The sequence below is a fragment of the Cicer arietinum genome, chromosome 8 (assembly GCF_000331145.2).
Source record: "Cicer arietinum cultivar CDC Frontier isolate Library 1 chromosome 8, Cicar.CDCFrontier_v2.0, whole genome shotgun sequence".
Taxonomy (NCBI): Eukaryota; Viridiplantae; Streptophyta; class Magnoliopsida; order Fabales; family Fabaceae; genus Cicer; species Cicer arietinum.
Genome location: NC_021167.2, coordinates 4,099,790 through 4,112,470, shown reverse-complemented (window position 1 = coordinate 4,112,470; position 12,681 = coordinate 4,099,790). Strand labels below are relative to the sequence as shown.

General features: G+C 30.7%; 2 protein-coding genes across 4 annotated transcripts; one reads left to right on the top strand and one right to left on the bottom strand.

Annotated features, from left to right (window-relative positions):
* The first annotated feature begins 1,931 nt into the window (after positions 1-1,931).
* LOC101489369 (PI-PLC X domain-containing protein At5g67130) lies at positions 1,932-6,978 on the top strand. Its single transcript, XM_004511862.4, has 9 exons — positions 1,932-2,256; positions 2,403-2,486; positions 2,582-2,704; positions 2,816-2,953; positions 5,175-5,273; positions 5,358-5,661; positions 5,803-6,026; positions 6,121-6,207; positions 6,588-6,978. Exons 1-9 carry the CDS (start codon positions 2,251-2,253, stop codon positions 6,780-6,782), a joined length of 1,260 nt encoding a protein of 419 aa, XP_004511919.1. The 5' UTR covers positions 1,932-2,250; the 3' UTR covers positions 6,783-6,978.
* On the bottom strand, positions 6,363-10,851 carry LOC101489894 (probable serine/threonine-protein kinase At1g01540). 3 transcript variants are annotated; one of them, XR_012161461.1, is made up of 9 exons: positions 10,084-10,851; positions 9,866-9,970; positions 9,605-9,727; positions 9,317-9,487; positions 9,076-9,205; positions 8,785-8,994; positions 7,983-8,177; positions 6,554-6,651; positions 6,363-6,455 (listed from the first exon to the last, which is right to left on the bottom strand). XR_012161461.1 is itself a non-coding variant. In XM_073364079.1 (8 exons), the coding sequence occupies exons 1-7, from the start codon at positions 10,713-10,715 to the stop codon at positions 8,022-8,024; spliced, it is 1,527 nt and encodes a 508-aa protein (XP_073220180.1). In that variant the 5' UTR covers positions 10,716-10,851; the 3' UTR covers positions 6,493-6,651; positions 7,983-8,021. The 3 variants fall into 3 exon arrangements, 2 of the variants coding, with proteins under 2 accessions (XP_073220180.1, XP_004511920.1); XM_073364079.1 differs by lacking the exon at positions 6,363-6,455 and having other exon boundaries at positions 6,493-6,651; XM_004511863.4 differs by lacking the exons at positions 6,363-6,455; positions 6,554-6,651 and having other exon boundaries at positions 7,538-8,177.
* Between the last annotated feature and the right edge of the window lie 1,830 nt (positions 10,852-12,681).

The window sequence follows — 12,681 nt, the reverse complement described above, 5'->3', positions numbered from 1 at the left end:
TCTCGATCGATGTAATTTGTCTCAATTTGATTGAATGAATATCGTTATTTAGTAAAAAAAAAAAAAACTCTGTCCTCCACAATTTTAAACTATCAATGCACTGATTCGATAATTTTAAGCAATCCAATAATTATAAATAATTTGGTACAAGAATAAAAGGAAACAAGATGGACCATTAATAGATATAGGGTTAGGTTGGTTGCAAAGGACTACAATCAAAAGGAAGGCTTGGACTATTATGAAACATTCAATCTTATAATAAAGATTATTACAAGTAGAGTAATGTTAGCATTGGCCTTAATCAAACAATTGACACTTACACCAATTGGATATAGACAATGCATTTCTCCACATAGATTTGCATGAGGATATCTATATACATCTTCCACCTCGTATGAATTCCTAATTCTCAAATCAAATTTGTAAACTGATAAAAAATTTATATGGATTGAAAGATGCAAGTAGACAATGGCATGAAAAATTTCTTTTAAATATTTCTCATTATTAAGGATGAGTTCGCTCAAATACATTCATGCCACTCGTTATTTATATAAAACAAGGATCAGTCGTTTACAACTTTAACAATATATATAGATAATGTCATTTTAACAGGGAATGACTTCGCTGAATTCCATAACATCAAACCATTCTTCACAAAGACTTTAGAATCAAAGATATTATAAAGTTGGAGTATTTTATAGGACTTAAAGTGGCTCAATCACACAAAGGAATGCCTTTGAGAAAAATAATTTCAATTTTTTAATCTACGAAAAAAAAAATATTATAACAACTTAGTCCTACCCGAATCATCCTAAAAAAAATAACAATTGAATTCTTACAACAATTAAAAAGATAATTTGTTCTCTTACAATGATAAAAAAAAGACAATTTGATCCATACAAGAGAAAAACATCAAGATAATTTATTTTTTAATGAATCACTCTTTTTTTTTTCTTTATCACTCGGGCTGCAACCATGCTAAAAAAGAAAATGAACACAAATTAATGATTTAAGAATATATTATTCTTAGACTTTTGTGTTGCAAATACTAAATTTTATATCTCTAATTATTGTTAGGAACTTAGTTGTCAATTTTTCAAAGATGGTCAGATAAAGACTAAGTTGTTTTGGATCATCAAAGACCTAAAATCACTTTTAATTTTCTCAAATACCAAATTAAATCGTACAATTTTTCTAAAAAATTATGTGATGAATAATTATGATAGAGAGAGGATATTAAGGTAGTTACATAAATCATATTTTCATAAACAATAAAAATAGTATTTGGTATATTCAAAATTTATTAAAATTGTGGATCTACTTTAAAAAAAAATGTAACATAAAAGTAGTATGAGAAATATTAAAAATCTATATTTTCTTATGTCTCTCATTTTCTTTTCAACTATACCCAAAAAGTAGAAAAAATTGTTTGAAAAAAATACACTTATTTTTTATATTATATTAAAAAAGTTAATTAAATTTAACTAATATTCCTTACTAAATAAGTCATTAAATTAAATTAGTCTCCAATATATTATTTTCTCTCGACGTAGTCTCTATTCTCTATCTTATATAAATGTCATAAATAACTCTTAAAATATATGAACACATAAACATAATAAATAACTCTTAAAATATATGAAGTGTCTCTTCCATAGTAAAAATATGATATTGGAACTTTAATATTATATAATATCAGTCATTATATGCAAAATTGTCACGTTAGTATGTGATATCTATTCCCATGAATTAAATTGACATATTATATTTATATATTTTAAGGACTAAATTAAAAAGCAAATGATAATTTAGACTAAATTGATAGTTTAATTATTTTTTAATTTTAAAAAAATGAGGAGAGGGAAATATTATTAATAATGATTTCATGATTGTTTTATAATTGTTTATCATATCCTTACATTACAATATAAAACTCTTAGTATAAATAATCATTTTTGTTTATTGAGGAAAAAGGTTGGGAGATGTACCTAACGAGGAGAAGAGTTGTTGTTGTGACATCAATATAATAACAACGCGCGTTTGTTGTTCCTTAATCCTTTCTTAGTTGATGAATTATTACTAGTAATTCATTATTTGTTCCTTAATCTATGCTTCTATTTCCTTCATCAAATTCATCATCCTCAATTGCTATCATCAACTGTTCTTGTCTCACAGTCACACATAACAAAACTCTCTCTCCTCAAACTTCAACATCAACCGCAAGCGACTCTCATACCAGAAAAAAGTATAATGAAGGTAAGAAAATACTTTAACATCTTATCTTCTAATTATTATATTAATTATTGCATTTATTATATTTATTTCAGCCTTAAATATATATGTATATATTTTTTATTTCATTTTTAAAAAATTATACTCATACGATGTTTCGATTTCTGCAGAGGTTACATATCATCTATAATTTGCAAACGCAATTCGTCGTGTTAATTGCTATTTGTCTCTTCGCCTATTCGTCCAGCTCCAAGGTTATTTTCAATTTTGAATATCCAATTCTTTTTTTTAATTTTGAATATTTGCAATTTTTTATTTTTGTTTTTTCTGACCGAGTCCGAGGTAGCAGATCGGAGAAACTTGCAGGTCGGAAAACAAATGCGAGTTTGGTCTCACATGTCAAACATGTCCTGCGAATGGGAATACACGACCCAGATGTAGCAGGATACAAATTTCAAACCCCATTTCAAAAGTTAGTTTTTAATTTCCCCAAATTCTAATTGAAATTTCTTAGATGGTGTTCTGTTTTAATAAATTATTTATAAGTGCAATTTTTTTTTTTTTTTATTTTTTTTTTTTTAAGGTGAAAGGTTTACCATTTAACCGGTATTCATGGTTAACGACGCATAATTCGTTTGCTTTGGCTGGGGCAAGATCAACCACAGGGTCTATTATCATTGCCCCTATGAACCAGGATGACACTATTGTTGATCAACTCAGAGTAAGATTCGCTTCCCCTTTAAATATAGTCTTTCTTTATTGATTAATTTCATAATATAGTAATATTGTAGCCTATGAATGTGAATAGTCCATTGGAATTTAATTGTAGCAAAGAATTAGAAGAAAAAAAAAAAGAGAATAAAGATGTTTTTAGTGTGTGATTGTATTTTGAAATGAGGTTCCATTTCAGCTAGCTTTAATTTATTAGTAAATAAAATCGGCGTATCTTATATGACAACCTAGAGGTGGGTTATGCTTGTATTTTAAAAGTTGTGACCATTACAATGATTTTTTTCTTTCAACGATCAATTCAAAGTTTCAAACAAACAAAATAATTATTTTATTTTGTCTGTAACAAACAAAATAATTTTAATTTAATAGGGAATCCATGCATAGCGGGATTGATCCTTTTCGGTTTTTTTTCTTATAAATTTCGGTGGACCTTATCTCATATGTAAGATCGAATAATATGAATATAAATATAAAAATTAGTTAATGTAAGTTTTTTGAGGTCACAAAGCTTGATAAAATTTAGCATAAAAAATGATAGAATTTCAATTTTATTATAGAAGACTTTCTTAAAAAATCATAGGAGTATGTAGTTTATTTAGTTTATAATTTTTTTTTTTAAAAAACATCGGTGTTAAAAGCTACTCCTTACATAAGCTACCCAAGGCCTATAAAAAAAATTACTTAAATGTAAATTTTAATTAAAAAAAATTAATTTTTCTTTCATATTCACTTATTTACAAAAAAAAAAAAAATTAAAAAATTAAAAACACATTGAAAATTCTTAAATGTTACTATTTTAGAAAATCATTTTTTATAAAGAAATTTGCAACATATAGGTATTTAATTATTAGTTTGAAAATAGTAATATTGTTAGGGTCTTTATACCATAGATAAATAATATCATACAATTTAATAACTATATACCATAGTGTAAACGAATTTTATACAAATATCCAATATGTTTTATTATCTTACTATATCATATTACACTAGTGTGTGTTTCCCCAAATGTATATAAATGAGTGCGGGTGTGGGCGGGAAAACCCGAAACCCGTTGTGGACGGGGATGAGGGTTTAATTTTCACACCCGCTATGAAACGGGTGCGGGTGCGGGTTTTCCCCGATTAGTCGGGTGTGGGGGTGGAGGAGGCAAAATCCGCCCCCGACCCGCCCCGTTGCCATGCCTAAATGTGACGAGGTAAAAAAAAGTTCAACAGAAAATGGGTATGAAATTTAAGAATTTAATTTGTCAATCTATTAAAAAAAATTATGCATACACTAAATAATGTATTAACACATCATCTAATGAGTATGATAAATCGAGTATTTTTAAATTCATTGAATATAGAGTTAACATATTATTTGATGTTTGTATAAAATAGTTTTATTTATTTATATTATTAATGTATAAAAATTAAACTCAATTTATTTATATTAATGTATAATTATTAAATGTATATAAATATATTACGTCAAAAAATATTATATTAACTTATTCACGTGCAAGCGAACATTGATTTTTATTTATTTATTAACTTTTGTCTATCTGAATAAACTTGGTTAAAGGGGTGAGGGGTCAAAATTGACTGTGGTCTTAGTATATATGAAGTAGGTCTAGGTGCCGCGTTTGAAATATAATTTGTGAAACTCATAAATAAAAAGTTGGAAAGAATCTAAACGCTAGTAGTAGTTGGATTAGTTGATGAACCGAAGTTATAACTTATAAAGTAATACAATATTATTATAGACATAGAATAATTTTATTTGGATAAAAGAACACTTATGATGGACAACCTTGGAAGCATACAGCTTACTTTTTAAGGAAAATATACCCGATCAGTGCGAATCATGTGCTACCAACACAATAATTCATGCATGCATTAGCTGTCTCTATGTTTTTTTAGAAAAGGGGGGAAATTTTGTTATAAATGGAGTATCTTACTAAAAAAGCAAACTATTAAGTTATTAACATACCTTTTTCAATTTTTGTTTTTTATGAAAAAGAAAAACATATTTTAAGTTTAGATGCTGATGTGATTAATGAATTAGTCACATTTACAACACGATATGGTTCTCCATTTGAATAATGGACCCATTAGATTAACATTTTTATGAACCAAAGAAAATAATTTGTGTATCCCAATTTTTGGATAACTTCTTTACTTTACGGTTTATTTTTTCACTCACTTATCTATTGTGTATGTTGACAGAACGGCGTGCGAGGATTTATGTTAGATATGTATGATTTTGAAAACGACATTTGGTTGTGTCATTCTACTCAAGGCAAATGTTTCAACTTCACTTCATTCGTAAGTGCGTGGCTCTACTATCTGCTTATTACTACACACCATTCATTAATCACATAATTTACTAACTTATCCATATTACTACAGCAACCTGCAAAAAACGTGCTTAGTGAAATGCGTGCGTTTCTAGATTCAAATCCAACTGAAATAATCACCATCTTCATTGAGGATTATGTCACATCTCCTCAAGGCCTAACTAAGGTCTTTCAAGCTTCAGGAATTAACAAGTACATGCTCCCTGTTTCTCGGATGCCTAAGAATGGCGAAGATTGGCCTATCGTTGATGACATGATCCAAAAGAATCAACGCTTTATTGCTTTCACCTCCAAATCATCCAAGGAAGCATCTGAAGGCATTGCTTTCCAGTGGAAATATGTGGTAGAAAACCAATGTGAGTAATTGTCTACTACTAAAAGATAGATGAAGACGTTGTCACAGGACATCCGATCAATAAGTGAATTGTGTTTTTCTAACAGTATGATACGACTCTACAAGCTAGTTAATCATGATTGTGTGTATATGATAATTGTAGATGGAGATGAAGGTATGCAAGAGGGTTCGTGTCCGAATCGAGCAGAATCACCATCAATGAACACAAAATCTAAGTCACTTGTTCTGGTTAACTATTTTCATTCTACACCTAATCGTTCTCAGTCTTGTGCTGACAATTCGGCTCCATTACTTAGCATGATGAAGACTTGCCATGATGCATCCGGCAACCGATGGCCAAATTTCATCGCTGTTGATTATTATCAGGTGATTATTTAGTTGTCTTAATTTTGATCAAATCATTAAACAAAAGGTTGTTAATTTTATAACTCTCAACTTAATGATGATAATTGTGTTATAGAGAAGTGATGGTGGAGGAGTACCGGAAGCTGTTGATGAAGCAAACGGTCATCTCGCTTGTGGGTGTGACAACATTGCTTATTGCAAGGTTTGATCTCTACATCCTATTGCATAGTCCCTACTATGTATTCAGCTTTTACTACTATTATAGAAGGGTAAAAAATCCCCTTTATGTAAATTGTTAGAACATCAAACTCGTCTCTCAAGAAAACAAATAAATAAATGCACACAAAAACATCACGATTGATCGCAGAATTTGGCTAATTTTTAGAATTACCGAGTACAAAAAAACTATATTTAGATAGGACATAGACAAGCTCCATTTGCTCGATCTATCTGCTTATCAGTGAATATGAGTCTTATTCATACTATGTATGTGTAAATTGATTAAACTATAGAATGTTATTTGGAAACATTATACTATAATACTTTACCTTATTGTATTTAACTGTGAATTAATATGTTCAGGAAAATGCTACATTTGGCTCGTGTGATGTCCCTCCCATTTCTCCACCTCCACCTGCTTCAGAATCTGCACCAAACGGAAACCAACCGCCCCCTACTAATAATCAGTCAAACAATGCATACATTGGTAGAACAGCCAAGCTGATGCAATTGGTTGTGTTAATTTTGGCTACCACAACTTTCTTGACATTGTTATAAAATGCTACTAGTTTCGCAGTGTTTTTAATCATGTGAAAATTTGCCATGTATGTATATGATGTTGTACACATACACATTGAGTCATTTGATTCAGAGTATTATTGTTTGGAATATTATCTGAGTCATTTTTCATCACTCGGCACTTTATGGCTGTATTTGACTTGGTTTGTTTAATGATTAACATCTATTGGTTGCATAGCATATGCTATTCAATTTATTGTTGCAAGCCATGCCAAAAATATCTTTTTAGGTTATGCAAGCTGAGATCTAGTGAAGATTTGTGAGATCAGAAATGCATCAATTGTGGGGCTACCTCTTTCTCATAGGACAAAAGTCCAATTATAGTAGCCATGTAAGAGATGTCTGGTAAAGATGAATCAATTTAAGGACTTCTCGTTACACAGCTGTCAGGGTCCCTCTAAATCACAACATAAATTCCCCACTTTTTTTATACATGGGGCTCTAATGGACCGCTGCACTCAAGGGAAGATAATTTGTCATCTAATGTCAATTACTTAACATGAACGTGTTGTTGTGTTAACAAGTCAATCTCAATTTTTTTTGTTAGGCTCATTTAAATATACGAGTCAAGTCTAAACTTGTTTTTACAAATCAAAAGCAAGCTTTAAATGTTCTGCTCGGCTCGACTTAGCTCGGATCGTTTACACCCGTAGTTGTGTCTCTCACTCTTATTGGATGCAAGTCAATGGCTTCTTTATGTTTTAATCATACAATACAATGTTCAAGACTTCAAGGAGATCAAAACAGTCTTTTATTGGATGAATTGAACCATATAGTTATAATTTACATGACCAGCCTGTAGCTACAATACAATCACCCCCTTAAAGCAAAGGCATCGGGTGGGAAAGAGAAAGTGGAAAAGTCTCAATGTGGGGTTATATTAAACACTGAGGTGTAGAATGTACCAGCAATCTAATGCGAATAGAAGCTTCTTTTCCCACCTGACATGCACTTTGGAAGTATACTTCCGAAAAATAAACATTTTTTTTACCGTCCGCAAGTATACTTCCGAACAATAACACAATTTTTTTGCGTTCAGAAGTATACTTTAAGACACAGGAGTTTTTTAGAAACATAGGGGTATAAAAGTAACTCTCAGAGAAAAGTACCGTAAGGCCCAGTGGAAGCAAATTGTGTTAGCCTTTTGCAATGACAGGTTGTAAGAGAGAAGGCATGTACCACAAGTTTTTTTGTCATTAAAGAGACAGCTATCCAAATTTATTGCTTCTCTATTTCATGGTTTGATTCTGTCTCATTGGTAGACTTCTCGTTTTCAAGCATACCATCATCAATAGATACATTGGCCTCCTCTTTCGATCTATCTTCTATTCTGGGGGTAGGTGAATGTCCCGCATCTCTTCTGACTCTCCGATCCTATATCAATATAAGTTAAAATCAAACAGCTTGTCAGTTTGAACATTGAAATATCAGGGATGCAAAGTTACACTACTTCTTTATCATGTGTGAAAGTGTACTTTGTTTTATGTGTGATTTCATTTATTAAACTTTGACGGGGGATCGGTTGGTTGGTGTCCAGAGGAGAACACTGTTGAATTGAATTAGTTCATAATGAAACATAAGGCTTGTAGATAAGTTGAAAAACCACACATGGTAAAGAAGTTACTACTTGCTATAAGAAGAAATGAATGTGAATATCCATTTAGTTGTTTAAATATCTAGCCACATGATTTATGCCATATTGAAGAGGCATTCATAATAAGAATTCACACATAAAACAAACTACCAACTTAAATTGAGACACAAAATTAGAAACTAAGTTTGATCAGTGAATGGAAATTTGATAAATTGGTAACGGGTCACTTGTTATATAGTCTTTATTGAAAATTAATGATATGCATGCTTTTAACTGTCACGTCTCATATTAACATCTTAGTTAATAAAAGGAACAAACCACATGCTATGCTTCCTTATTCATTAACTATTACCAGGTTGAATTAATTAAAGCAGAAATTATAGTTACCTCTTTGTAAGGGGTATCTTCGGCTTCAAGCATGTGTATTACATGCCCCATTTTAGGCCGCTTTTGTGCATTAGGGTCAGTGCAGCGTAATGCTACAAGAAGTGCTCGCTTTAGTGCCCTTGAGGTTGGTTTCTCAGGAAGCTTTGGATCCAACACTCCCTCTGGATTTCTGTTACCAACCATCTTCTTGAGCCACTCAACTAAATTCACCTGAAAATCATGAGTTTTCAGATTCAAGTATAAACATTCAATAACATCGAGGTTCACAATAGTGAAAGAAATAAACCAAACCTCTTCTGGAGGACGGCAATAATCGACTGGATTCCTGCCTGTAATCACTTCCATAATAAGAATTCCAAAACTATATACATCACTTCGTTCGTTCAACATTCCAGTACTTGCATATTCAGGAGCAACGTAGCTGCCAAAATAAGAATAAGTATGAATTATTGGCTTGACAACTCATAAGTCATATATACAGTCCTTTTATGCAGGAATAGGACAAATAAAAGACAGAGAAGAGTGTACAAACCCAAATGTACCCATGACACGGGTTGTAATATAGCTGCTCTCAGGGCCAAGAAGTTTTGCAAGACCAAAATCAGAAACCTTTGAGTTCCACTGCTTATTAAGCAAAATGTTGCTCGATTTAATATCACGGTGAACAACTTTTGGTTCTAACCCTTCATGAAGATAAGTCAACCTGTGTCAAAAAATAATATCAGGAAAAGGCATTGTTCGCCAATAAATTTGGGAATTGAAGAACACAAAATGAAAAACATAAATAAATAAAACAATGTTTTTGTTGCTTAGTGTTTACCCTTTAGCCGTTCCTAGAATAATATTCATTCGAATTTCCCAAGTTAGAGGACTACAAGGTCCAACATCACCATGTAACCACTGCTCCAAGTTACCATTGTCAACATACTCATACACTAGCATTCTACAGAAGAGAAAAATAACTGATCAATTTATACTTAAAGTTATACTACTTCCATAAGGATAATATAATAATAATGATAGAGAAAATAAAAAGCATGTAAATAAAATTAAATTAAATAGAAGAAACATAACTAACTACCTATGAGCTCCTTCAGCACAATAACCAAGCAACCTCACTAAATTCTTATGACGAACTCGTCCTATCGCTTCCACTTCAACCTTAAACTCTCTTTCAGCTTGTCCCCTGTTACCAACATCCATTAAGCAAATTCTAAAAACACTGACAACTTCAATGTGAAAAAAATAATATGATCATTTAGAAAGGAAAAAAAGAGAGAGAATGAAAGAAAAAAAAACCTATTATTGAGCAAATTCTTAATTGCAATTTGAGTGTTATCTTTCAAAATACCATGATAAACAATTCCATAACCACCTTCACCAATAACATTATCAGGTGCAAATGCATTAGTAGCATCCTCTAACTCTCTAAGAGTATACCAATGACCCCAACCCAAATGAGAAACTTGAGGAATCACCGTAGGAACTTGATCCAACGGTCGAGATTCTCCACTATGTTCATTGGAACAAGACTTTCCACAAGCACGTTCAGGGTAAGAAATCCTATGATTTTTTCCAATTTCAAACTGAATTCTATTGTAACTCAACGGAGTCTCGTCTTCAAGGTGTTCGTTGGAGGGTATTGGGTCGGGTTCTGGAAACGGGTCGGGCTGTGTGGTTGGGTTGTTTATGTTAGATGGAAGTTCGAGTCTGATTTCTTGGATCTCTTTGGAGACGTCAGGGATTGAAGGTTTGGTTTTGGAATTGTTGTTACGTTTGAAAGCGAGCCAGATGGAGATAAAGAAGAGGATTAGAACGATAACGACACCGACAGAGACGCCGAGGACAACCCACAAACGGAGACCGAATATTGAGGTTTGGTCGGAGAGTTGGTCGTTCATTGTGGCGGCGGTGGTCGAATGATCGTTCATTGCTTATAAGTTAAAACAGAGTTACTACACGGTTAAACAGTAACAGAGTTGAGAGAAGAAGCGTGTGAATGGATAGATGAGAGTTATGTTGTTGTGAGGAAGAGAAGAAGAAGAAGAAGAAGGGAAGGAAGGACGTAATGGCAGCTGGCATGGTGGGGCCTAGTGGTGTGAATCATGAATTGCAGTGTGTTTTATTGTCTGGAGTGAGTAAGTGAGTGGGAACAAGTAGTTAGCTACATAGGTTCTTTATTTGGAGAATGCTATACTTGCTTTCAATAAGTCATAAGTGTATGTTAAGTCAAACAAAAAAAGGGTGTGGTACTAACATAAGTGCGTCTTTGTTTCGACCCAAATTCCATTTTGGAGGAGTTAAGTAAAGTAAACTTAGTTTAATATATACCGACAGAATTATATTCATTTTTGTTTAGGAAAGAATCATGTTAATTTTAGTTTCGATTGTGATTTCAAATTATAAAATCATCAGGTCATTATAAGAAAATAGACGTCACTCTTTTGTTTGATCTTAGTTGTCTTTTCTATGTACAGTTTGTTCTATTTTGATAAATATTTTTGTTCATGTCGGTTTAAAATTAAATTGTACCATTATATGTATTTTCTATAGGGAATATATTGTATTTAAATTTATTTTTCAACTTAGTTTCACGTCAATATACTTAAATATATATTATTTTATCTTAAAATTGTTTTTAGCTTGTTAGGTAGATGAGTAAAACAAATTATATAACATAAAATGAATGAGCATCAAAATTAATAACGGCTTAATGACTATGGCCTCCGACTTAGACACTGTGACTTTATTTGGCATTAGGAATGATTCAGATGGGAGGGTTTTGGAGATAAGGAATGAGAAAATTAAAATGGAAAGAATGATAGGAATGATTGAAAAGTTTATTTTTCTTTATTATAAAGAAATATAGTCGAAACTTTTTTTTTTTTGAGCATGTTAAATAAAGGTGCTTGAATTAATATCTTAACCTAAAATACAAATCAAATGTAAGCGAAAAATGAATTTGTGGACTATATTATTGGACTCGTTATATGTCAAATATTATTAAAGAAAAAAATTAAACATTTATTTTAATAGATATAATATAATCAAATTTACTTAAGCCACTTATATTATATTATTAGAGATGTTAAGAGATTTTAACACTAAATCTAAAATTGACATAATAATTTATTTCATACGTATTTTAATTAACTAATTTTTAATTCATGAGTGATTAACTACTAAAACTTGAATTTCAATAAATTAAATCAATTTTAGACTCTCAATTCAATCAAAATAATTTTTCACTGATAGAATTAAACACATTTCAAAGATTACATTTATACTTTGTGTATGTTAATCTTTTAATTTATTTTTTTTAGGTGTGGTTTGTAGGCCACCCCATTAAGCTGCAACCCAAATTGTGAAAAAGTTGGCCCATTTTATCATTGAAGATGGACTTACTACATATTCGAACCCATTAAAATTGCACGTTTAACTTATATACACTTTATGCTATTAGTGAATCATTCATAATTTGATTTTAATTACTTATAAAATTACATATATATAAATATGTTGATAATATAAAACTTGTTAGGCAAATGCTAAGTGTCTTTATGGCTTATCAACTAAATATAAAAAAGATAATTAAAAATTTACTGAAATTTGTGTTTTTTATTATTTAAAAATTTTAAATTTTTTTTAGTTAACACAAAATTTATATTTTAAAATATTTAACAAAATTCATTAATATATAGTATATCACAATTAAACTCTTATATTTAATATTCTCTCTAATCTTAAAAAAAATTTAATAAACAAAAATCAATATATATATTATAAAATTTAAATTAAATGCATGGATTATAATTGACTTTAACTCGTGAATTAAATGAATAAATAAATTTGGTAACAAGAAATGACAAATGTTTTTCTTTTGCATTAGAAGCGCGC

Bases quoted from the DNA above. Each gene is read 5' to 3' on its own strand.
- LOC101489369 (XM_004511862.4), top strand. The intron at 5,274-5,357 runs GTAAGTGCGTGG...ATATTACTACAG, and splicing joins GTTTCAACTTCACTTCATTC to CAACCTGCAAAAAACGTGCT. The intron at 6,208-6,587 runs GTTTGATCTCTA...TAATATGTTCAG, and splicing joins ACAACATTGCTTATTGCAAG to GAAAATGCTACATTTGGCTC.
- LOC101489894 (XM_073364079.1), bottom strand. From the start codon at position 10,715: ATGAACGATCATTCGACCACCGCCGCCACAATGAACGACCAACTCTCC. The intron at 9,971-10,083 runs GTTTTTTTTTCT...TGTTGGTAACAG, and splicing joins AAGAATTTGCTCAATAATAG to GGGACAAGCTGAAAGAGAGT. The intron at 9,488-9,604 runs GTAAACACTAAG...TTTTTGACACAG, and splicing joins ATTCTAGGAACGGCTAAAGG to GTTGACTTATCTTCATGAAG.